The sequence below is a fragment of the Physcomitrium patens genome, chromosome 7 (assembly GCF_059467195.1).
Source record: "Physcomitrium patens ecotype Gransden chromosome 7, ASM5946719v1, whole genome shotgun sequence".
Taxonomy (NCBI): Eukaryota; Viridiplantae; Streptophyta; class Bryopsida; order Funariales; family Funariaceae; genus Physcomitrium; species Physcomitrium patens.
In genome coordinates this window covers 3,666,667-3,694,610 of record NC_143416.1, presented here as the reverse complement: position 1 = coordinate 3,694,610, position 27,944 = coordinate 3,666,667, and the positions used below count along the sequence as shown (strand labels likewise).

Genomic DNA, 27,944 nt, shown 5'->3' with positions numbered 1-27,944 from the left:
CATGTACAAATACACATTTACATACAGTTACCATAATGTTTTCATCATGATATTTCCAATTATGACACAAAAATCCCATTTTATTTTATTTTTTTAAAACTAGTTTAACCTAGAAGTAAAAATCCACCCCTAGTCCATAACCCCAATGATTTTAGAATCCCATTGTTTGAAAGCGTAAATGATTGTTCCACAATAAATTTAAAGTAAGAGTGGCCGAGGTTACCGCAAACAAATCCTTGTGCATTTGAAGAGGCGAACGCGTTCAAATTTAGAAGGAACGACGTTCCCCTGAGGCAGGGAGGAAGGCACCCGAGCCGAAGAGGCCCGGTGCAGAGCTAGGTGCGGTTCCAGGTTCGGTGCTTCGAAGCCCATGCCTGACAGGAGGGCGAGGAGGGAGGTCGTACCGAGGGTGGGGGTCGCAACGGGGGCGGGGGGGTGGATGCCAGTGGCGCTATCGGGCCTGAGCCAGATCCTGAATCCAAAGGTGGGGAGGGGGTGGGGTTGCTTTGTGCGAGCAACAATTTGCGTGGGTATGGTGGAGGCCGAGATCGTAAAGGTAAGTTCTCCTCTGGGTTTGATTAAGGCCAATACAACTGTAGCCTCGCAGCTCTGTGTCGTGGTTGGTCGGAACTGTCTCCTTGCGATAATGTAGCGAGTGTCCGGCTCTGGCTACTCCTGGAGTTTTGCGAGCCTAGCAGCAACTGGATCATCAATCAGTCCCAGATGCGTCTGTGAACTAGCGGGCTAGATTTCCCATCCGCAATGGTACACAGTATAGGAGTGGAAAGGTGCTTGAAACGTCGTTTGTTGGCACGGTGGTGATGGTGTTGAAAAGGGTAGGGGAGGTGGCTTGCCGGGATGGTTGGATGGCAGGATTTGTAGGTAGCGGGATGTAGATTTCAGGACAGGGCTGGTGTTGGTGAATAGGAGGGTGAGGTGTGACTTACGATGGTGCAGACCACATCGAACTCGTCGTCCGCTGTAGGACCGAGGGTGGGAGGGCAGCTGTTGCACGATTTGGAAGCCCTAAACCAGGCGTTGTATCAAGCAGGGCAGAGTAAAGGCGATGGCAGAGTGTTGGCGAGGAGAGAGACGATGCCAGCTTGGGTAGAAGTTGAACATGGCGCAGAGGTCGAAGCTGGTGATTCTCTTGGAAGTTTGTTGAGGGGATCGCATCCGAAACCTCCGGTGGCCACCAAGGGTGCTGGAGGTTCTTTATTGGACTCAGGGAAGATGACAGAGATTGGGAAAGATAGGAATGAAAATCCGAAGGGACTGCAGGGGTGGCATTCGCAAGGGTTTGAGAAAAACTATCCCGACATGAGCAGTGTTTCTGAATACAGGGACGGTAATGCTGATTTCAGACAGAAGCTGGGAGCTCCCGCCGACAAGAAGAAAGGGGTTTGGGGCTGGAAGCCGTTTCAAGCGTTCGCGCATGTGGGGCAGAAGAAGTATAATTGCCTGTTCACGGTCCATGTGCATGGGATTGAGGGATTGCCTATCTCAATGAACGGTCTTCGTCTGGGAGTTCATTTTGCAAAGAAAGATGACGCCGGTGTCCAGACTATGCCCGCTAGGGTTTTTAAAGGGCATGCCGAATTCCAAGAGACTCTTAATACGCGGTGCACCCTACATGGGGCCAAGAATGGTGCGAAGGGTATGAAGTGGGAGACTAAACAGTTCATACTCTCAGTGATCGCTCTTGATGTTGATGAGCTGGTACTTGGTAGACATAAATTGGAGCTTACTAGATTGTTACCAGAGACGATTGAGGATGACGATGATAAGCAGGATTCCTGGACGACGAGTTTCAAACTCTCAGGAAAGGCGCAAGGTGCCACTCTTGTCGTCACTTTTGGCTGCGAGATCCAGGGCAAGGATTCGCAGAATCTAAGTGCAACATCAAGCGCAAGATTTGGAGAATCGCCAGTTTTACGTGCTACGCGATCGTTCAATAGTTTGCCCAATTCCGGTCATGCAACTCCATCCCGATATGCGTTGGAGCCCCATCACTCTCCATCAACGTCAGAGCTCTCAGCAGAACATAATGGTATGGAGCGCTTGAGTCTTGATGATCAGGACATTGCTTACGGTATTGTTAAAGGGGATATCTACTCCGATTCTCGAGCCGACAATCCTGAGGTCGCAAACATATATGCATACAAGGAGCCGAATGACAACCTTCAGGCCGGTAGAAAGAAAGAAGAGGAGGAAGAAGAAGACGAACTTGAATTTTCAATTGTCGATAAAGGAGTAGAAATAGGCGTAATATTAGACAATGTCTCTGCCCGAAGTTATGATGCATTCGAAGAAGAGGATATGCGAGGTTCTGAGGAGAAACATGGTGCAGAAGGTGTCAATATCTCATCTCACGACGAACTGTACCATGATGACCCATATCAAAATACAGGGGACCAGTACGAAGAAAATGAAGGTATTCAACTCACATATAAGTGGTTAAGTGTTTCATATTTTTGTAGGGGACAAAGCAAATTAGACCTATATTTGCTGTAGGGTAATTGCCAACATGTTGCAAACTATCTACTACTATCTTAACTGCCACGACCCGTTCCACTTAATGAACGTATATGCCAGCAACGAGATACTCATTTTTACCAATTCTATAGTCAGCTTACATGTTCGGGCCTAGTTGATGGTTGGTGGTTGAAAAGTGTATTCTTATCTGCGATCGATGTCTTACAGTCGTGTAAATTTCTTTTTACAGATGCGAAGGAGGCTTCACCTAGTGGTGCAGAAGTGGATTTATTTCAGGCAGAGCAGCTTGACAAACAGATCACTGAGTACGAAGATGTTGATACTGTCGAGCATACGTCGAAATCGATTGACGAGGAACAAGAAATGGAAGAGCTTCTGGCTGCTTTCGTTGAAAAAACGCGTGAATCAGATGCAGAGGGCACTCTTACTCCAGATTATATGGCGGAGCAGGAACTGCTCTCAATGCTTCCTGCTGGGGATGAGTTGGACTGGGAGGCTGCTAAGAGAACACCCCAAAATAAGATGCTCGAGTCAGACGACGAATTCGACCCTGTTGCGGGTGAATTTCTCAGCCTTTTAGCAAGTGAAACACGACCATCTCCAGTAGCTCGTTCTGACAGTGAACCAGACTCTCCCCGTGCTCTGTTGCTGAAGCAGTTTGAGAAGGAGGCCTTGATCGAAAGTGGTTTAGGGTTGAGTTTGAAAATGCCAGAATTACCATCTTCTGCTCAACAATCTGTGGTTCCAGATTTTTACCTGGATGGTATCCCTAGTGATGGTATTACTGATGCTCAAGCTACTGATGACTCTCTTCATACGCATCAACATGTTACATCTGAGGACCTCAACAATTTAGGTGCGTCTGCCCGATTTGAACCTATGCGACTGTTCACTTGATAACATGTGGGGTATTAAGCTTCGTTGTTGCTCATTTTTAGGTTTTTGTAAGTTTTGTCGGATTTTTGTATCTCTCTCGGATTCTTGTTGTGTTATTTAGTGAATCCTGTCTGATGAAATCAATGTGTTGATCGTATCAGCTTCTAAATCAGCTCATTTGACGTTTCTGTCTCGATTAATTCATCGATTTAGTCACAAAAGTTGATGGCTTGCTTTGCTCATCGGTAGCTTTCATGTTAATGATTAGTGAGGCTCTGGTCATGTGCAGGTTGGGGCAGTGACGAAGACGTCGAATTGGCTTCTATTATGGAAGCTGCTGAATCAGAGCTCCAAAAGGCGACGCAATCAATGCGCAGCAAAAATAGAGCCAAAATGTTAGAAGACGCAGAGACAGAGGCTCTAATGCAAGAGTGGGGCTTAAACAAAAAAGTTTTTGAGGCATCTCCTAGGTCCTCGCATGCAGATGACACTGGCAGTCCCTATGCCATGGTTTCATGTGACCCACCACCTCTGGGGTTTGGTCTTGGTTCGGAGGTCCCAACGCGAGACGGGGGTTCTTTGAGATCTATGAACCCCGCTAATTTTCAGGGTGCAAGTAATAGCAAGCTAGTTATGCAGGTGTCCAAACCTGTTGTAGTGCCTATGGATGCGGGAGCCGGCTCCTTGGCTATCTTGCAACGGATGGCAGCTGCAGGTATGGATGGAATGACAGATCAGGCCATGTTGACAATGCCCTTGGATGATATTACAGGCAAGAGTGTGGAGCAAATTGCAAGTGAGGGGTTTGCTGCCTTCAAAGGAAGTCGACAGGGGCAAGAACAAATTGGGTTAGTTTTCTTTATTCTGCATTCCACCGCCTCGTATCACTATCTTTTGTTTTAGCAGGATAAGTTGAGCCCATACAGATCTGCCAGTTGAAAGTTGGTTAATTATATATATGTCGACTACTTCATTGCTCACTTCGGAGTTGTTGAAGGAGGTCGCGAAGAGTCAGATGCTGTATCATCGTTGAATGCAGTTAATTTGAATTTCGTAAATATTGCGCACATTGGCGTCACATTGCTTCTCAGTTTTTCAATTGGCAATATGCAGGTATGCGGCTTCAGAGGGTGGGCATGGACAACTCAGTCTGGAGTATACTCAAGGTAATTACGGTGCAATGACTGCACATGCAGGATCAAGTTTGGCAAAGACATCTGGAGGTCGCTCGAGTTTTGGGGCCTTGGCTACTCAATCAGGGTCTCGCAAAAGTAATCCCGCTCTCGGTGATGATACGTTCATGTCATTGGAAGATTTAGCGCCCATGGCAATGCAAAAGATAGAAGCTTTAGCCCTGGACGGGTTGAAGATTCAATCAGACATGGCTGAGGAGGAAGCACCATATGCGGTGGAACCCCTTTCGTGGCAGGAAAGGCCTGCAATAGAAGGTGGCTCTAGCAGAAGACAGAGAGGTGGAAACTCTTTTGACGATCCCTCAAGTATGAGGCTCTTGGAAGGTGGGAGTGCAGATAGTTCTGGAATGTTGGACGACGACTTTTCGATGGCCATATCGTTGGATGAGTGGATGAGGCTGGACGCTGGTGTGGTTGACGAGGATGATATTAATGGCAATGCTATGGCATTAGTGGCTACTCACCGTGCTACTCATGGGGATATTGTACCTAGCAAAATGAAAAGCAGTAAGCAAGGGGGTAAGCAGAAAGAAGATGGGTCAAATGAGATCGGTGGGCTTATGGGTGATACCATCACTCTAGCTATGCTAGTGCAACTTCGGGATCCTCTCCGGAATTTTGAGCCTGTCGGAGCTCCTATGATGGCTCTTGTCCAAGCTGAAAGAGTTGTAGTTCCTCCAATGCCCAAACTGAGATTAGGTAGACGGATTTCCCTGATTGGGAACAATGAAGGATACGACGATGAGGATAGCCGTTCACGCCAGCCGCAGTTCAAGATTAGAGAGGTAACTTTATCAGGTGTGAAAGCCAGTGATGAGTCCGCTAGTGACAAAAAGCAACAAACTTCGGCATTACAAATAGGATGGGGCACCCCAAAACAACAGCAATCAGGTTCTCGCTGGCTTGCTGCAAGTGGAATGGCCAAGAATTCTAAGCAGCAGTCTTTCGCGAAACCGAAAGCCGGTATGCCAAAGAGCAACGCCCCCAATGTCAACGTACCTAACAACGCCCTAGCTTTTCCAGTTACTAGCAAAAGCTCCACCACTTCCACCACTTCCACTAAAAGCGACTCTTTGTGGAGTATTTCTGCAAAGATTGGTTCCAAATGGGGAGCACCGACTGCTCAAAAAGTTCGAAACCCAGATGTTGCCATGCCGAAGTTTGGTTGGTTTGGTAAGAAAAAATAGGGTGTGCTTGTCAGTACAACTTCTGATGCTTTCTTAAGTTTCTATCGTACTTAGTGTTGTCTCAGGAGACCCTTGCGTGTGCAGAGTGTGCTGTACTAATCATGACCTCAGTGAGGCAGTTTGTACAAGTTAGCAATGAACCAGAGGTTTCACACCAGGTGCCATTGCTTAGTGTCGTGGTTGCTTAATGCAGTCTACCATCTTTGTATGTTATCTTCTGGGAGTAGCAATTACTAGATCTGTTGACGTTTTTCTCTCAAGACGTGGCTTTAATTTTTTTTCTTCTTTCTTTTCCCTTTATTAAACAATCATTAGTCTCAGAGCTATATTGGTTTTGACTGCTAGTCCAAGAGGAAAAGCTTAAGGACCGAAAGAGTACGGGTTGTGTTTTTATTTTTTAAAAGTTAATGTCTTAGAAGAAAGGCTTCCTGTAATATTAAGTTCTGCCTTGGCTATGCTCTTTCTTCACTAATTCAGATATCAGTAAATGCTACGGAGGATACTAAGAGTTGACAGGTTTGAAGTTTTATGGACATATGGGCAACCAGTGCGATGTTTACTCCATATCATTTGAAAAATACTATATTATATTCTTATAGACTTTTGCGTGGAAATCCGTTTGTGTAAATTACGAATGCTATCATACTTTCATTAATTTTTTCAACTCTGTGACACATCAAGATATGCTTTTTTGTTAAACTTAAAATTTTGTTGAAATTCTAAAAAAGTATTTTAAAATTTTGTTTACTCATTATCTTTTGTTTCTGAAAAATCGATTTATATCAAGACGATGTTTTTCACATTTATTGCTATGTTTTCATGAAACTTTGAATGCAACGCTTCTTGCAAATGTGACATTGTACAGAACTTTCTTCTCAGAAGCCATTGAAATTCTACAATCCCACATACTACTAGGCTTACCTTGCCATGTAGTTTTTATTCAAAATTGGGGTCATTATCTTAGGTCAAATTTACCTTTGGATTAGAGAACAGTTTCTGGCCATTGCAGCCGAATTGTTGTATGAACGAATACACAGAATTTATTCTTCATATTTATTTTGAACATTTGCAGGTGTGCATGTATTGTCTTCATGACTATGAGAATTACAAACACAGATTAAGACCATTTTAAAGAAATTATTCATTTTTTGTTCAAATCAATTCCACAGTTTGCACTAGTTTATACAACTTGCATTTTTATTTTGTAATTTTATAATTAAATAACACAAATTAAAAAATTGGAAGTTTGAAGACACACTGTTTTGCATACAATTTTACATTTTGTAACAACACACATAAATTCAGTTTACACAATGGACAAAAAATAGTTAGCCTCACCTTCATAAAGTCTTAGTTGATGAAGAAATTGTCAATGAATTGATTTTATGTCTTTGATAATTTTTTGAGCTACATAATAATAAATTAATAAGATCTTTTATAATTTATTTTTTAACTTCTTACAAAAAAATCTTAATTTGGCATATATATATATTATATATGTATAAGTGTACTTTTATAAATGCAACATATATAAAAACACCATGTATATGATGCAAGATTTTCTATTATTCTAATTTTCTTTTAAATATCATTAAATTAAATAATACTTGTAATATATAAATTATATTTATTTGTAGCATTTACTTCCACTAAAATAAAACTTATGGTTGAATCTAAATATATAATATGATTTTAGTTATCTTTATAACAAGACAATTTGCTACTTTATTTTGTTGTAAATTATAAAATATCTAAGTTTGATTTCTCATGTGATTTTTTTAAAAATAAATATCATAGTCTTTAGGCATGTATTTACGGCGATTATGATTTGTAAGAACCTAAATATGACTATATAATTCTTTATAAATGTCTTAAACTTCAAAAATATTTAAAACATTTATTCTTGATTTTATACATGTATACTTGTACTTTCTTTTAAAATATATAAATAATAGATTTTTTTGCAAGGCATCTACTTTTGCTTGTTGCATGCCAAGATCTCTTGAAATAATCATATGGCTCAAGTATTTAATGATAAATTTGATTTTTGTAATTTTCATCAATATCTTCAAATACTAACATCAATAGGTCGTCAATAAGTAATGATAACTGCTAATAACTAGATCCTAAGTCGATAATGCTAAATACTCCCAAGAATCCTATTGCATCAAATAATTCTATTGACATTAGTATTAGATACCAATTAGATTTAGTCTTACAATTAATTGGGTGGTAGTCTCTATACATTTGCTTCTCTATCCCATTGCCAAAAACATCTTTTTCAAAGGTATAACCATAGTACAAGTATACTTGCTATTGAAAAGTACAATCAAGCTTTGAGCCAATAACTCTTGACAACAAGTCTAGATGTTATCTTTCTTTGAGATATTAAGTTTGTAAGGTCTCCAAAAGATTGGGTGATTATCTTTCAATTGGAGATGAATATGTTTGCCTCTATAGCCTTCAAAGTCTTTGAGACCAAAGGAAAATAAATTGCTATACAAGCAAATAAAAGTTTATATCTTTTTTTCTTTGACATTAGTAAAATGTGGAATTAACTCCCATAGTCAATCATTATGCTTTATAGTCTTTGTCTTCACCAATGGAATACTATTGCATGTCGGCAAGGCCTTTAACTGCTGATTTGTAGAAGATAAAATTCTTATGCCTCCAACAACTTTATTTGTAATCAAATGAAGAGCTTGATTGTTGAAGATCAGCAAGTATTTGCTTAGTTACAACCACATAGAGATTAATCATAGTATGTTGCTAATAGTAAAAAGGCAGCAAAGAGTTAAAGTAAGTTATTGTGGTGGCATCAAAGGTTTAGTTGGATGAGGTAGAAATGGATGTAATATCAAAAGGATGGAAGTTGCCTCGTTGGTGAGCAAACCACCACCTATAAGTAAAGAGTGTTGGAAGTAAAAATCATCTTTCTCCACACTTCTCTTAGACTACAATCGTTGTTGATGCTAAGTATTTGTAGCTTTTAGACTTCTTTTCTTCAATAAGTTATGAGCCCACTCACATTTGCTTGAGTATTTTTTGAAGTTCTTTGAAGTGGTTTTGTAAGTGTGGAATAGATCAAGTTGTTGTTGTTGATGTTAGGCTTTGGAAGAACCTAACTTTCAGATTCAGATCTAGATCTAGATCATGGTTTGCTCTTACTTTATGGTTAAGAGCATTTTGGTGTTAGTGTCTTGTTTTTCACCTATAGACAAAGTTTACATTGTGCTCTTGCTGAGATAGATCCTTTGTAATCTAACTTTACGATTTCATGTCCTAAAGTTGCTAATTGTGCTTAAAAGGCCTCTTATGGTGTATAGAGGTGATTTGTGAACATAAGAGAGATATTAGAGTGGCAAATCAGATTTGAGACACTTAGACAAGTCATTAGACTTGTGACAAGTTTTAGAAGTGAAGTTGAGAGAATTTTTGAGAGTTAAAACACTAGTTTGTTCACAAAGAAGGATTTTAAGTTTTTAAGGCAACAAAACCTTCTTGCTGATTTTTGAGAGCATTAGGACTTCTTCTTATAATAATTTTTGATACAACTCTTCCTTAGACATGGCTTCAAGTGAGGGTGAAGGATTGAGAGTTATTGAGAAGTTTAGAGGTGACAATTTCTACCATTGGAAGATAAAAATGGAGCTTTTGTTGGCGTCTTTGGATCTTTGGGATATTGTAGATGAAAGTGAAGAGGCTTCAAGCAAAGATGCTGATATGAAGGAGAAGAAGGAGTTCAAACATCGTGAAAAGAAGGCTTTTGGATTGATTGCAACCAATGTGGATAAAGCCAACTTCTCCCACATTATCTCTTGTAAAGGACCAACAAAAGTATGGAAGACTCTTTGCAACATCTATGAGAGCAAAAACTTATCCAACATCATCTAAACAAGGAAGAAGTTCTTCACTTGCAAGATGGAAGAAGGTGAAGACCTCATGGCTCATATCAATAAGGTAAAGGCTCTTGCAAACCAATTAGCAATTGTTGACAAGCCTTTAGAAGAAAGTGATATTGACATGACCTTGCTAATAAGCCTTCCCGAATCCTACAACTTCTTTATTGTGGCATTGGAGTCCATCAAGCTAAAAGAGCTTACAATGAATTATGTAACAGCAAGACTTACTCATGAAGTAACCAAGAAGAAAGAAAAGGAGCCTCAAAGTAAAGATTCAGTACTCTACTCACGTCAAGACAAGGGCAACTATTCAAATCAACAAGGTAATATCAAATCTTGCTTCATTTATAACAAAGTAGGCCATTTTGCTCGAAATTGCTACAAGGACAAAAAAATGAAGAAAGAGAATGCAAATAGTGTGCAAGATGAGTTTGGAGGACAAGATTATGCATTCAAGGCAACAAATGGGACCTCTATGGCTGCCATATCAAGATGGATTGTGGATTCAGGTTGTTCCAAGTATATGACACCTTGTAAGTATTCATTTGATACTTATGAGGCTATTCCAACATCAAATGTAGTATTGGCATATAGTGGTACATGTAAAGCCATTGAAATTGGCTCTATTATGGTGGAGGTGGCTGTGAATGGACAAACCAATAGGATCAGATTCAAAAATGTCCTTCATGTGGCTAAGATGAAGCAAAACCTACTTTCGGTGAGTAAACTTGTAATGGAAGGTTTTAAAGTTCAATTTGACATGAATGGATGTTTTGTAAGAACATTGAGTGGAGACAAGGTCTTCAAAGGCTTGAAAGAGGAAAATTTGTACTACCTCATTTGTAAGAAGGTGAATGGAGTGGGGGTAGCCATATTTGCTAAGTTTACATCAAACCAAATCAAGTTGAATATATGGCATTGTTGCCTTGGCCATTTGAATGTGAAGAGCATGAGAGAGCTCAAGACCATAGTAAGTGGCTTAGATCTTGGCAATACAAGCCATATTGCAAAACATCTTGCATGTGAAAGATGCATACAAGGCAAACAACAAAAGGCCTCATTTCCAAAGAGTGTAGCAATATATGCTACCAAGTTGCTGGAGATTGTCCATTCGGATGTATGTGGACCTGTGAAGAACACAAATATTAGAGGATCAAGGTATTTTCTTACTTTTATTGATGATTATTCAAAAAAGATTTGGATCTACATTCTTAAAGCCAAGAGTGAATGCTTTCGGAGGTTTAAGGAGTTTAAAGCACTTGTTGAAAAATAAAGTGAATGCAAGTTCAAGGTGTTGTGTACGGACAATGGAGGTGAGTACATGTCTAAGTAATTTGATGTTTATTTGAAGAATGAAAGAATTGCTAGACAAACCACAACTCCATACACTCCACAATAAAATGGTGTTGCTGAAAGGGCAAATCGAACCATTGTAGAGATGGTAAGGAGCATGTTTCATGCTCATAACCTTTGCTATGAGTTTTGGACAGAAGCTATGGTGAATGCAGTGTATGCAAGAAATAGGTGTTCAATAAGTGTTCTTGCATCAATGACACCACAAGAAGCTTGGAGTCGGAGACAACCTTACATTTTCCATATGAGGACCTTTGGTTGCATTGCATATGCAAAAATACCAGATTGTATGAGGTCCAAACTTGATGCAAAAGGTACAAAGTATGTGTTTCTTGGTTATTGTGAAGGTACTAAGGCATATAAGCTAATGTGCTTGGAAACCAAGAAGATCATCAAAAGTCGTGATGTTGAGTTTTTGGAGCACAAGAGTGCTTGTGAGCACTTAGAGATGTGTCCAAATAGGAGTAATGGTGTGTTTGTGGACACATCTTTGAATTCAACAAAGAAACAAGAAGATGAAGACAATGAAGATGATGAAGATGAAAAGCCAAAAAAGGTTGAAAAGATGAAGACTCCTACAATTGCTAGGACCAGCAATGAAAGAAATGAAGATGTTGAATATTGGGATGATGATAATGATGAAGAGTACCAACCATTGAGTAAAAAATGACAAGGTTTAAGAGTTGGAAAAGAACAAGGAATGCAAGAAGGTGAATGTTCTTCTACAAGTGAAAGGAGATATCCTTTGAGAGAAAGAAGGCAACGTGGCGAATGGTGGAAGGATCACATCTTTCCTCAAGTAAGTAAAGAACATGCAAATGTTGCTCTTCTTGCTGATCCATTATCTTTGTGTGATGCTATGAAGTGTGAAGATGCAATTAAGTAGAAGAAGGCTATGGAAGAAGAGTACCAATCTCTTATAGACAATGGTACATGGGAATTGGCATCTCTTCCAGCCAATCGATCTAGTGTTGGTTGTAAGTGGGTGTTTAGGACTAAAAGAGATGCAATGGATGTGGTGGTGAGGTACAAGGCAAGATTAGTTGCAAAAGAATACTCACAAGTTTCTAGAATTGATTTCAATGAGATTTATGCACCCATTGCCAAATTCACCACCATTAGGACCATTGTAGCCATTGGAGCAACAATGGATTTGAAAATACACCAAATGGATGTGAAGTCGGCCTTTTTGAATGGAGAATTGTAAGAAGACATCTACATGAACCAACCTCAAGGATTTGTACAACAAGACAAAGAACATCTTGTGTACAAATTGAAGAAATCTTTGTATGGATTGAAACAATCATCAAGGGCATGGTACCAAAGAATTGACACCTTCTTTGTCAATGAAGGATTTGTGAAGAGTGAAGCTGATCATTTATTATACGTGATGCAATCTAGAGAGTTCTTACTGATTGTAATCCTTTATGTTGATGATTTGATCATCTTAACTAATAATATGGAAAAGATGGATTGGATGAAGGCCAAATTAGAGAAGGAATATGAGATGAGTGATTTGGGAGAATTGCACTATTGCTTGGGAGTGGAATTTGTAAGAGATCATGGTAACAAGACCATTACAATGAGCCAAACCAAGTACATTGAAGAAGTATTGAAACGATTCAACATGGAGGAGTGCAAGCCTATTGGAACATCCTTGGAGGCAAATTTGAAGTTGATGAAGCTCAAGGATGAGGAGTTTACATAAGTTGAAGGTGAGATGCAAAGTGTTCCATACAAAGCAACAGTAGGCTCACTCATCTTTGCAATAGTGGCCACAAGAGTGGATCTTGCATATGCGGTGAGTGTTGTAAGCCAATACATATCTAAGGCTGGACCATTGCATTGAAAAACAGTAAAGAAGATATTGAAATACTTAAAAGATACAAAAGACTTCAAATTGTGCCTTGGTGGTAAGAACATTGGCTTGCAAGGTTATTGTGATGCGGATTGGACTGGAGATGTAAATGATAGAAGATCCACAATAAGATATGTATTCTTCATTGGAATAGTAGTCATTTCATGGAATTACAAGAGACAACCTACCATTGCAAGATCAACGATGGAGGCAGAGTACATGGCAGCAAGTCATTATGCAATGGAGGCATATTGGATAAAAAAACTCTTAGAAGACATTAGTCTAGTATAATTAGAAGCAACTCTAATTATGTGTGACAATCAAGGATGTCTTGCATTTGCCAAGAATCCAAAACACCACTCAAGGACCAAACACATTGATGTTTAACATCATTTCATACAAGAGAAGATTGAAGATGGAATAATAGGTATGAAGTATTGTGCTACAAATGACATGATTGCTGATGTGCTTACAAAGGCATTAGTGAAGGTTAGACATCATGACTTGATTCAGAGATTAGGATTAAAAGCCTTTTAAATATTAGCAAAGTGGGAGTATTGAAGATCAGTAAGTACTTGCTTAATTACAACCACATAGAGATTAAGCATAATATATTGATAATAGTAAAAAGGTAGCAAAGAGTTAAAGTAAGTTATTGTGGTGGCATCAAGGATCTAGTTGGATGAAGTAGAAATGGATGTAATATCAAAAGGATGGAAGTTGCCTTGTTGGTGAGCAAACCATTACCTATAAGTAAAGAGTGTTAGAAGTAAGAATCATCTTTTTCCACACTTCTCTTAGACTACAATCCTTGTTGATGCTAAGTGTTTGTAGCTTTTAGACTTCTTTTCTTCAATATTAATTATTTCAATCCATGTATAAGTTTGTAACGTTACTAGAATATAGAATATTTTGTAAAAACAAATCTTATAAAAGAATCTCTTAAGCATTTGTTTTTCTAAGTCTTTGGCCAAAGTATCGAAGATACATTGAAATAATAGCTCTTCAAATATATACCGCTTTAAGCAAAAAAACAACTTAGATTCTTCAACTTGAGTGAGTTTAGGCTCTACTCCTTGTTAACTGTTATTCTTTGATTTCAAAGCAAAAAAATGGTCATCATGATGTCTTTGAATATCAAGGCATATGCCTAAAATCTATATCCAAGTATTGAGGTCTATAGCTTGGCCTAGAAGAAAACAACATTGACTTTCAATGATGTCATAAAGAATTGTGGTGCCACTTAAAAAGCCCATACCATGCTCACTCTTATTTGCATTTCTTCTTCATAAATTTAAAAATTAACATCCTAAACTATACTACATTTACATGTCTAAAATGCAAATTATCCAAGATATATTACAAATATAAAAAACACACCATAAGGTTCTCCCACCCTATTGACTAAGGTAAAAAAAAAAAAAAAAAAAAAAAAAATTCATTAATCTTTGTTATAATTAAAGAAACTTCATTATCATCTAAGATATCATAAACCTTGCCTCTAAGAAATTGCATAGGTATAGAAAGTACTTTTGTAATTACATAAAATAAGGCCAAGTTGGTCCAAATCCAATGAGATCAATAGGCATAAGAGTCTAAAGCTGTAGCATCTACAAAAGTTGGAAGAGCAAAGAAGTTATGAATGTATTCATTATGCTCTATTTTTTTTTGTTTGAATATCACTCAATGAAGGCACATTCTCAAAAGTATGTCGAAATGGTATGATTTGATGTATATACCACCATTGTATTAGCCTCATCAAATCCACATTTGAACTAGATTAAGGATCATCCAAATGCTAACTTGTTCCAATACAAGAATGACCTTGGGAAGACCATTAAGAAATAAGTAAATTAATGTAGCTTAATCCTTTAAATCTTCATCTTTAAATAAAAAAATATCTTAAGAAAGTTGGCTAAAATAATTGTGAATTACAAAAAGTTATAATTGCTTACAATACAAAGCTAACAACCTTTTCATTTGATGTGAAACTATTTGATTAGGTATAATTTTAGTATTGATATAAATATATTACCTAATATTATTCTTGACCTTCAATAGTGCTGCTAAGCAAGTACCAATATTTGAAAAGAACTCTACAAAGATAATATCTTTATTTGATAGATGCTAATAAATAGGATGAGTAAAATTAGGTAATCATGACTAATTTTGTATCTTCAAAAAATCCAATGAAGCATATACTCATTTGGCATTGACAAGATAGTTTTATATGGAAAATATAGGTCCTTGCTATATCTTCCATAAATTTCTAAAGATAGTATACTATATATTTTTATAGAATTGGACATCAATTCTAATATCTCCTCCAATATAATTGGTCCGCAAGGTATGTTTGATATCAATGCACTACAACTAAGTATGTTTTTATTTAACATAATCATTGCAATTGCTTCAAATATTATGAAAAAAAAATTCCTTCTTTCCATCACAAATAGATCACTTCAATCTAATTTATGCTTCTCCAATTCAATTATTTAAACCAAAATCATAAAAATAAAGTACTTATTGATCAATTAAAATATCATAATTAGTGGCACAATTAATTAATTATTTTAGAAATAAGTATAAATAAAATAAATCATATCTAGTACAAAAAATCAATTGCAATTGCTCCTTGCTAAAACCAATAACTTGCTTTATGTTCTTCACTAAAGTAAAAATGGTAAAAGAATAATACTTCAGGTTTATAGTACTAAGATCTAATTCTTGGGCAAGCTACTTGTTGATTATAAATAGTTGGATACCAAAATCCATCATAACCTTCTATAAGAGTTGTGATAAGCTTTATTTTTACCTCTCAATAATGCTTTATCTCTTCTAATTGAAGTGAGTTCTTGTCACTCCATCTTTCATTGGTTTGAAATACCTCATGTTTTAAAAGTTGTGGTAATAGCTTACAAATATACCACTCATTGAAATTAGGAGATTTTTGGCATTTTTTTCTTTATTCATATTTGAAATCATAGCTTTTAATTTAATAAAGAAATGCCTCTATCTCACCTTAAGAATCAATCTTTCATTATACTACAAGAATCATCTTCTATCTTGTAAAATATATCTACATCCAAGATCCAAATTTTTTTAATAGTATCCAATGTCAAAATATGTTGAAAAAGCCTTGTTTGTATATGCTACTATCTTGAAGTCTTGGATGTAGTGACTATCTAAATAATTTGGTTAAAAAAATTGATAATATTGATTCTTAGTATGCACCATAAAGAAAAGAACAATGTAGATTTTTGTGACTATTTAAAGACTTAAAAACAACCTATGCCTACAATCACCACCAATCTTTACAATTTATTAGTAATCACCTTTGAATTACTACAAGGTTAAAAAGAAAATGAACAAAAGGATCTTGACAGTGATCAATTTAATCCTATTTATATAATATATCTATCAATATAGATTCATATAACAAAAAATTAAGAAATATTAAAAAACCTTTAGAAATAATATTCCTAACTAAGAAAAGATATCAAAGACAAAAACCAAAAATCTATATTAGATCTTTATCTTCAACAATGCAAAAGCTGAAATTACAGATAAATTGAGCAACCAACACCGTCTTTTGTATGAAGGTCACAAATCAAAAGTAAATTAAAGCAACTAATATCCACCTATGGTTGTTAGTCACAAATTTCAAACTTGTGACAATAAAAGAAGATTAAAATAAAAAAATATAAATTATGAAATATAAAAAAAAAAGAGATTAAAATTCACTTGAAAAATAAATCGCATTAAATAAATGCCACTTAAGTACTCTAAATGACCTCTAAATCATAGATCTAGAACATTATTGGCTTCTTTGGATAATTTCTACATGAAAAAAACTCAAAAATGGTTAAATTTGGACTCTATATGGTCTCAGAGTGAACTTCCAAATTTTGACATTTAAGAGTTTTAAGAATTTAATTTTTTTAAAATTAAAATTTAATTTTTTAAAAAATATGTGTATGATTGTAAAAGTCCTAAGACTGCATATCATTGCCTATTATTGTGCACTACCATGTATTACCATATTAGGATCTATTATTGCAATAGAGCTTATGATTGTGTGAGTCCCATGATTGTAACATCTTCTTTTATCGTGTGCCACATAATAAAATTGCAAGTTATTGATTGCCACCATAAGTTTTCTTTCTTTGCACATTTAAAAAAAAATGTTGTCTTAATTTTTGATTCAAATTAGGATTTTGTTTTTGCACTACTCATCAAAGATTCTTGTAGTTCTAGTGATGCCTCGTCTACAATTAGATATAGGAGTCCATCAATATTGCACATATGTTGTGCTATAGCAACAAACAAAAAGCTAACAAAAAAAACCAAGATAATTAAAAACCACTAAGTTAATTTTTCTGAATTCTAAATCACCTATATGCATGTAATTCATTTATATGCTTCCATAAAAAAATATAAATATAATGCTTATTTAATATATAGGCTATAATATTGAATAATGAATTTAATTTTTTTTCTTTTGATTATAATTAGAAATTAGTAGATCTTATTAAAAATCTGATAGATAGACTTTTTAGAAGACATTATTATAAGTAGATGCTTATTGTTAGAATCAAATTCAATTATTTATAAAGAAGAATATTCCTTTAATTAAATCTCATAAAAATATCTTTTTAATGTAAAAATACTTTTACATCTATGGTCTAAGAATAATTAACAATTTTCTTTCTACAATATAAACATTCTAATGTATATGTGATATATATATAAAATTTTTAAATGGAAAAAAATATATTTTTATCCATTAAATATATATTTTTATTGTTCTAATTAATCAGTGCTTAAATAACACATTTATTAGTACATGCCAAATAATGTTGTTTATTATAAAGTACAAAAATAAATTAAAGTCTAACTTAAGAACCTCCTTCAATAATACCATCTATTTAATATAATTGATAAAATTATCTTTGATGTATCTATTTAAAAGCTAAAATCCTTGATTTAATATCATTTGATTTTTTTGTCAAATTTTACCTATTTAACTTACTATTTATGTAATAAATATTATCTAATAGATATATAGTCCTTTTTTTGAATTTTACTTGTAATATATAATTTTTAAATTTATTAATCATTAAATTTGGCACCTTCTTGGACTAAATTAATACAAAAAAAATCTGATTGAAGGCATCTTTGATTCTTTCTTTTGAAACAAAGTCACACATCATATTTTAATTTTTACTAGATACTTGCATTTTTTGAGGTCTTAAAGGTATTAGCAAACATCAACTTGTGCTTTATATAAGTTGATATTCTAGATTTAGGTCTTTTTTTTAATTAAATTATTAAAAATTAATTTTTTAAAAGAGATCTTAGTAGTTTTTTTTAGACTAAAAAAATCACTTTTTTATTATTATTAATTAACCTAATTTAATAATATTTATTTTTTAAAAAATATTACATCTTTATCAATGTAAGTTAGATGATGCTTACAAGCATTATTTATAACTTCTATCTTCTTAATTTTTTATTTGTAGCATAGTCTTTCTTTTTGGTAGGTTTAATAAAAATATTAAAATTCATATTTATCTTTTATTTGATGTAAGACAATGCTTAATTGATACTTTTTATTTTTAACTTTGGATTCAAGAGCAATCTCTTCTATTTCAAAAGACACTTATATATAATAGAAGGTGAAGCATGATTATAACTTTGTCACAATTTTTTAGTTGTAGGATATTTTGGATACAATAAGATATTAAAATTAATATTAAAATATTTTAATGGATTTATATGTAAAAAAAACTTAATTATTTTTTGAAATTATGTGATATTTATTCAAGGTTAAAAACTCTTCAACATCAATCTTATAAACTTCTTTAACCACTACCTATATCAAAATAATTGTGGTCTTATATTTCTATGGATTTTATTATAGATCTTCTAATTTCAAGTTCTTATAATTCTATATTTGTGATAGTAGATTGTTTCTCTAAGATAGCACATTTTGTATCATGTAAAAATCTATCTCAAGTAAAGAAATAATTATATATTTTTAAAAGAATATCTATCATTATTATAAATTATCAAGAAATATTATATTTAATAATAAAAATCTATTATATCAAAATAATATAAAATATTTTCTAAAATATTAAAAATAGATATAATATTATCTTTGATTTTTTATGATCAAACTAATGGACAAACAAAACAAATGAATCAAATTTTGGAAGAATATTTGAGATCTATCATCAATTACTATCAAGATAGTTAAGCAATTTTTTTGCAATTGGCAAATTTTGTCTATAATAATAAAATACATTCTTTTATTCAATAAATATTTTTTTACTAATTATGATTATAATTTTTACAACTTAATAGTATTGACTTTTTATAAACTAATAATCTTATAGTAGATGATTTGACAAATTGTTTATTATAATTACATGCAACAAATAAAGGCACAATTAAAGGAAGATAAATGTACATGGGAACCAATTAAAAATCTTGCAAATGTAAAAAATAAGGTTGGTGCTCTTTATTGATAAAATCCATTAATATCAAAATGATGATTCAAGTAATTACTTATTATAAAAGAAATTAGATTTAATGAAGATTATATTCTATCTTTTATAATTTTTTATAATTTTTGTATATTTGAGGTACTAAGAAAATGGAGAATTAATAATCAATAAATTCAACTAATAAATTATAGTCTATTGAGTCACTAGATGAGGCATTGAGATTGTCACAAGCTTCAAAATGACATAATAGAAATGAAAATCTTTAAAAATAATGAGTTTTATTTTGAATAGATGGTAAAATATAATACATTTGGTATCATAACTTTAAAAAAGACTCTTAATATTTGATGATATTATTAAGAGTAGGAACTATTTTTGATAGTATTCTAAATATTTTATTTGAAGGAAGTTATGAAAGCTTCAACAATATTTAGTTATCAAAGTGATTTTCTTGCTTTAGTGTAAGATACTATCAATGACTAAGATAACCTATTAACTATCTTGAAATAGAAAAAAGATCAAAGTATGTGAAAAATATAATTTGTTGTATCTTATACTTCTTCAATATGTGATTACCGCTTCTTATAGAACTTATTTTTAAAAGGAAAGATATTATCATAGACATATATTTATTTTATTAATTATCTAGATAATAAAAATATATAGAATTAAATAGAAGTAGATAAATTTGTTAATATTTTGTTAGAAAATTTATTAAAAACTTCATGGACATGAATTTATCTTTATATGTATTTGAAAGTGATTGGTAGGTTAAAAATTTGGCCATATATGATAGAAGTTGGATATGTGGTGCACATACAAAAAACTTATCTTGGAAATTAAACATGTGTCTTGCAAGTTAGATAAGAATTAGAAGTCCAATAGAATAATGTAATATAGCTACTTATTAAATAGTATATATAGAAGTGAGAATGGAGTCTTTTTTTATTCTTGTTAACTCCTACTTAATTTTGGTCTAGTTTTAAGAGTTATTAATTTTTTAGTCTTTAATAATGGCCATTTTGTTTTAATATATATTTTATTTTTTTCATCGTTTTATAAAAAATATCTCACTTATTTATTTACATTCTTTGAATTCTTATCTTTAATAATTATAAAACACTCTAAGACGACTATTATATTTGTAGAATTCTAAAAACAATATAGATTATATCAAAATTTAAAAAATCTTGTCCATTTATAAAATTAATTTAAAAGTAACAATAATTAAATTCTTAATTTTATACTTTTAAAACAAATTAGATACATACATGAAATAAACAATGTCTAAGGACATCCAATAGTATTTTCAAAACTCTAAAAATCCTTTCTATAAAAAAAATCAAGATCCTAAAAACCAAGTGAAAGTTTTTATATTTTTCAAAGTAAAAACTTGTAGAATAAGTTATTTGTACCATTAAAAATTTAGATACCAAAAATAAAGGAAGGATTTATTAAGTCAAAATAAAAATTAAAAAGACAAAAATATCAAATATATCTATATAATCTTCAAAGAGCTATAAAGCCTTAGTTTTAACTTTGTACTTATATCTAAGTTATTATAACTCATATATGACATATGTACCTTCTTTTTTATATTACTACTCTAGTTGCTTATCAATATGATTTTTCCTAACAAATCAAGTTTTATTAAATTTTTAACATTATCATTGTATTAAGAAACATCCAATTATTTTAAGAATATTAGGAATTCTTTAAATCTTAAACCAATTCTTCATATTAGCCTCCAAAAGTTATAAAATTAATTTTATTAAAGCCTTAAAAATATGTTTTAAATTATTATTTTAAATTATAATTTTAAAAATAATATTTTATGAAATTTTTAAGAACTATCATAAATTTAAAGCTATTTTATCCTACCTTGGTGTTATTTTTAATAATTAATTTAATAAAATTAAAAAATCCTATTTTTAAAAATAAATTATTAAAAAAAATTAATATTTTTTTATATATTAGCTAATATTTATAAGATTTTTATAGATAACTCATATGAATAAAAGACCATGTAAAATAATTTTTTTCAATACCTAAATACAAATTATCATAATTAAGAGAAATATCCTAAATTATCTAAAGGTAATTGTTTCTAAGACTTAATAAGATTCGAATTTGACGATTTAATTTTTTTTTTCTGTATAAATATTTTTTATAAATCCTATTAAATACTTAAATCATCAAATAAATCTCTTAATTTTAATATATTCATATCTTAGTAATATTAAATTTTTATTTTTAATAATTCTACTAATTAAAATACACTCATAGGATTCATTATAAAACAAGTCAAAACTATAAAATTAAAATGTCAAAAAAATTGACCACATCTATGTAACTCAAATTCTAAATTCTTAAATTTTTATACCAAAATTCAAAATCTTAAAATTCAAAGTCTAAGTAGCTATAACTTCCAAATTAAGATCTTATAATATTAAACTGAGTAAAAATAAAAATAGAATAAGTTATTATATTAAAAATATTACATTAGATAAATTATTAGTAGTCAAAATGATGGCTCTTGAGATATAAAAGGGCCATTCTATGGACTAGCTAATATGTCAAAAACCAAAAGACAAAGTTAAGAGGATAAAAGATCTATTAAGAAATATCTAAAGAATAAATAAGAATCTATAATGTATGCTAAGAAATATCTCTATAGTAGATGATATGCTAAAGAATACATTAGACATATTCTTTGATGAATATAAAATAAAGAGACAAAAGTATTCTATTAAGGCATGAACCACTACATATAAATAAAAAGTCTTAGAAAGAAGAATCATCTTACTCCATACTTCTCTTTGTATATAACTTTGCTAATACTAACTGTTGAGACTTTTAATTTTTCTTATCTTTATTACATAGAATAAAATATTTATACCATCAAAATTAAAATCTTTAAAAATAAGAAGCTAAATCAAGTCAAATTGAACACTTATATAATGCTAACTTATAAAAAAATTTAAAAATTGATCTTTAATTTATTTGAATTAATTATTTTTAAACAATTATATTTTATACATATCAAATCTAGGCTTAAATTTATATTCCTCAATAATTTTTAAGTTTATTATCTATTGATCTATAATTTGTTTTAAAATTTTATTTTTTAAGAATATATTGACCATTCTTTTAATTAATAATATCAAAACTTCAATGCTTGCTCCTATTTAAGATATAAGATTGTCCAATTTTGGCAATAATGTCTATTTTGAACACTTTTCTATATTTAAGGAAGTCAAAGCTGTAAGGTTGGCTAATTCATTTAACAATGATATTAAACTTGAAAATTCTTTCATATATAAGGTGGTCAAAGATGTAAGGTTGCTCAATTCATTTGGCAATGATATTAAGCTTAAGTATTCACTTATATCAATGGTAGTAAAAAATGTGAGATTGCCCAATTTATTTGTCAATGATGTCAAGATTGAACACCTACTTATATGAAAGGTAGTTAAAGCAAGAAGACTTTCTATTAATATTGATAATGATTTTAATTTTACATGATTTTTTAAATATCTTGCTATTGAAATATTTTCAAATTCTTTCTTTAAAAACTCTATATAATAGGAACTTGACTTAGAAAGATGTTATAATTTAACCATGCTACCACATGAATTGAAGTATATGACTTCTATAAAGATACTTAATTTAAAAAATTATGTAAAATTAAAATCACAATTTTTCAATACCAAGACATTTAAACTCTCAAACTTTTTTCAAATATTTGTATCAAGTAGCAATTGCAATGCTTTGTTTTCTAATTTTCTAACTAAGTTATATCTCAGTGGCATACCTAATAGTAAAAATTTTAAATTAAGAAAATTCTTTATCAATACAAAAAATAAGCTCAGTATCCTTATAACAATATTGAGTGCACAAAAATTAACATTAAAACTTAGAAATTAAAGCAATGAAAAAAAAAAAAAAAAAAAAAAAAAAAAAAAAAAAAACACCCCTTATTTCATTTATATTATTTTTGTTGATATAATTGTAAAATAATCCTTTCAACTAAAAAAAATTAAATATAGAATTAGATTAAAATTTCGATATAAGTGATGTATTTAAATATATGTAATTTTTTTATAATATAAGATTAATTTATTTATATTATAATATTATGCCAACATACATCTAAAAATTATTATAAAATGATATTACATGTATATATATATTTCCAAATTTAATTATTAATTTTTAAAATACTATTATTAGTTTTACACATATTATTTAAATAATAGTTAGATAAAATTCTCTTATTTGATAATCTATGAAATGGATCTATATTCAAGTTCTACATTTGTGTATATTTGTATTTTAATTCCTTCTTAACAATATTTCTATTCATGTCTTGTTGTTGATTATGCACTCTTATAATTCCATCTTTGTCTATTTTTACCAATAATTGATAAATCAATGTATCCAATATAACTTCCACACCTTGTTTAAATATGTTATTTTTTACTATTAGCCCAGATTTGTAATGCTATTTTTTTGACATGCCTTGTAGACATATGTCACTACAAAAGAAATAACAGATATCCAAAAATATTTTCTTTTTTCTAACTTTTTAATCATTAAAGTTAATTTTTAGGACCTTCTAAATCTTGTAGTTACTATTGTTTTTGTCTCCATCTAACTCTCTTCCTCTTTTCAACTTTTGTAAAGTTTGCTTCCAACATATAAATGTAACTTGTAATGGCCTACTATAGTAAAGTTCTTATAATTTTTTTCCAACTTCAATAAGTTCATTAGGCAGATTTTCTTGGCCATAAGAATTTGTGATAAACAACTTCATACTTGTTTCTTCATCAAGATCTTTAATATTTATTTTATAAACTTCTTCACCATAATATTCTATTTATTTTGAATTTCAAGTTATTGCAACCAATGTGCTACCATTGCTAATAAATATATCATCTATAGACACAACATCTTCAATTTGACTTTGATTCTTTACATTGTCAAAGATCAAGAAGGTTTTGTTTTCCATCAAGAATGATTTTAACATTTTTTGAGCTTCTCTAACATCCTTTGGTTTTAATTTGACTTTAAATTGTTTTAAAATATTGCAAGAAGTTATGAAGCAATCACCACAACTTCAATACACTCAATAAAACATGAAGCATTGTATGTCTTTTACATCAACCAATATAGCTTTTGCTATTGTGGTCTTGACTATTCTATCTATTCCAACAAGACATAATACCTTCATTTTATTTTCATATTGTTGTTTTATTTGAAATAAACATTATAATCTATCAAAAAATAATTATTAAATAAATCAATCTACATATAGAAATTTAATAATAAATAAATTAATAAAAAAAATACTTATACTATATTCTAATCTAATTTTGTGAATTTTTACACATGATAAGGCATCTAACTATCACAATAGCATAGAAGAATTTGTGTCAATATAAAATACAATCAACCAAATAAATTCATTACATACTTTCTATAGCTTTCAATATTAATCTTACTATTGACAAATCATTAGGTGGAAATTCTATATTTTGATGGTACTTGTTTTTTTATGCTTCAAAATATGGAGCATTTTGCACATTCATTCCAACTAAAAACTTATATTTTAATAAATTCAAACTTTTACATTTGTTTGAAAACTTTGGTTAATGCAAAGGATTCAACCTCCAACATTCTTAAAAGAGCTCTATTAAGTTATTGCAATTTGAAGGTTACTTTGATCTTTGTTCCACACAAAAGTTCCAACCACTTAAAATTATAGAATGTATTAAAAAAAAAAAAAAAAAAAAAAACATAGATCTTTTGGAGAAGTTTATAAATTTGAGACTTGTATTTGTTGTAAGATTCAAAGCATCCAATTTTAGATTCATAACATCTTTTACTTTATAACATGTTACAACATTAAAAATAGGAAATGGATGTCTTCAAATTTATTGGACTAATACTTTAAAGCATATCACTTGCTATATTACAATAATATTTTAAATCTAAAATTAATTCTCTAAACATCTATTTGTTATTCTATTGGAAGATAACCTCGGGACTTTAAGGCTCTCTGCAAGCTTCGTCACTACGTGTCGCAGAAACCTCTATGTTCAATCGACTGGCGCCGCCGTTGTGGACCTTCGGATCGTAGATGCCACTTAGATGCAATCGTAACCGTCGATCAAATTTCTTGGAACGGAGGGAGCGAATGTAAAACAAGGGGCGGGCAGGTTGGAAACACAGCTCATTTCTCGTTGGGCTAGCACTGATCCACATTGACATTGGTGCTGAAGTTTGTTCAGGGGCCGTCTCTCAATCTCACTTTTCAACCATCATTCTTCCATCGAACACTTTTTATTTGTTGTCATATACAACAACACTCAATGCAGATGATACTTTTGTTCTTAGGAAGAATTCTTGCAACTCATAAATATTTAAGGTAGTTTTAGATTTTTTTTAATAAATATATTATAAAACATGTATTGCATTAAACTAAATTAAAATTTGTTTAAAATGTTTTTGAAAATTTTACACTGCATTAACATACAATATAGTGATCCAATTTTTTTAATAAATCCAAAAAAAAAAAAAAAAATCTCAAACATGATTAATTACATAATTTTTAAAACTATATAACATACGTCATTTCAATAAAAAAAAATTAATTAAAATTAATGAGTTTTAGTTTTATAACAAAAAATATTTCAACTTCAAAATAATAGTCTTAAAACTATAATAATGCATAAAAAAATATTAGTTTGAGTTATATATATATATATATATATATAATAATTATAGATCTAAAGTATTTATATAAAATTAAGATGATATGTTAGATAATTAACCAATTTAATAGTTACTTAATCTTGTAAATTTTTATTTAATCTTATCATGACTATTTTCAAATTTTTTTAGGAGTATAAGCTCTAATTAAAATAGCATAAAAAATAGTTGCAATAGAAGTATTGCTGAAAAAATATAAAATCAAATTCGTATTAAACATTATCAATTAGAAAAGGATCTAAGTTACAAACTTTTTTTGTAGCATTACAAGACACTTGTATACCATTAAAGATAATAAACTAAAATAATGATATATACATATATATCATTATAACCTCAAAATAAAAAAATAATCTTTTATGTTTGCATATATATATATATATCAAAGAAGTTTCTAAGTTATATTGATAGAATTTAATTTCAAGTAATATATATGTATATATATATATATATATATATATATAGATAGATAGATAGATAGATAGATAGATAGATAGATAGATAGATATAAGGTGATAAAATATATATTTTTAATAAGAGTAATTTTTTATTTATTTTTTATTATAAAATTAAAATTAAAAATATTACATATATATATATATATATATATATATATATGCACACATAGAAAAAATAGCTTAAATTTTTTTTCTTTTATACACATATTATATTTAATTGAAGTACTAAAATACATTTATAGTGATAAAATAAATATAAAAAGCATAGTACAAAAAATATATTGAAACATCATTAATTTAGATACATGTTGATTAGATTAATATTACTAAAAGAAACTATAGTTTAAATAAATAAATAATTAAAATAAATAAGAATAATATAAAAACCTTTATAATATCTTTTGTGTTATTAGTTTTATATCTTTTAAAAACATTTGCAATTTCTTCTATTCATATACAATTGTATTAGAAAAGATAACATATTTGAAGTTTTGATGCATATTTAACTTAGTTTTTAATTATATTATGGTAATTATTTTTTAATTTTTATTTTATTATAAAATTAGAATTAAAAAGATCATATTTATTAATATAATAATATATCTATCTACCTATGTATATATATATATATATATATATATATATATATCATATTCTAATGTATATAATGAGAAAGGTCATCCAATACCATGCCCAACTAAGCCACACAAAAGTAAAAGGAAAGAATGGGATTTGTGATGCTACTCCTAAACAAACTTTAGCACTCAATGTAGATTAGCACAAGCCCAATAAAGAATGCATTACTAAATTTCTAATCTATTTGTAGTCGAACATGCTTGCCTATCCACCTCTAATTCCCCTACGTTCTCTTCTTTTGTTCCCAGAAATCTGATCTATGGTTAAGTTTGCATCTGAGTAGTAGCTATAATCTGATGGCCCAAAATGGCAGAGCTAGTTGATTGAATTCAGGTTTTTGCGATACAATTCTATGAGGCTCTGCAAGTCCTATTGGGCTCCATATAACCAGATTAGTGCCTTTAGAAGACCATTTTCTAGAAAGGATGCATACTCTATCTTAATTAAGCTCAAACAGAAGCCAAGTTAATTATTTCTTGGTCTTTTTGATAAATAAGTGTAAGACCTCTTTAATATCATGAATCTTAAAAGAATTATTATTATTACTTTTAATGATCACTTAAATCTTAGACTTCTTTGTAATTTTATTCAAAAATTAATGTAATATTATATATATATATATATATATATATATATAAACTTCTTTAATGTAAATAGAATTTAAAAAATACATTCTTATGATTATATTTATTTAACTTC

At 30.9% G+C, this 27,944-nt stretch overlaps 1 protein-coding gene across 1 annotated transcript; it reads left to right on the top strand.

Moving 5' to 3' along the window:
• Positions 1-178: 178 nt before the first annotated feature.
• Positions 179-6,350, top strand: LOC112284338 (protein PLASTID MOVEMENT IMPAIRED 1-RELATED 1). The gene is made up of 6 exons (XM_024524052.3): positions 179-184; positions 382-556; positions 1,052-2,434; positions 2,726-3,352; positions 3,662-4,220; positions 4,486-6,350. The coding sequence occupies exons 1-6, from the start codon at positions 179-181 to the stop codon at positions 5,750-5,752; spliced, it is 4,017 nt and encodes a 1,338-aa protein (XP_024379820.2). The 3' UTR covers positions 5,753-6,350.
• The last annotated feature ends 21,594 nt before the right edge of the window (positions 6,351-27,944 follow it).

Coding starts and splice junctions, on each gene's coding strand:
- LOC112284338 (XM_024524052.3), top strand. Junction 557..1,051: donor TGGAGGCCGAGATCGTAAAG/GTAAGTTCTCCT, acceptor TGTATCAAGCAG/GGCAGAGTAAAGGCGATGGC. Junction 2,435..2,725: donor CCAGTACGAAGAAAATGAAG/GTATTCAACTCA, acceptor TTCTTTTTACAG/ATGCGAAGGAGGCTTCACCT.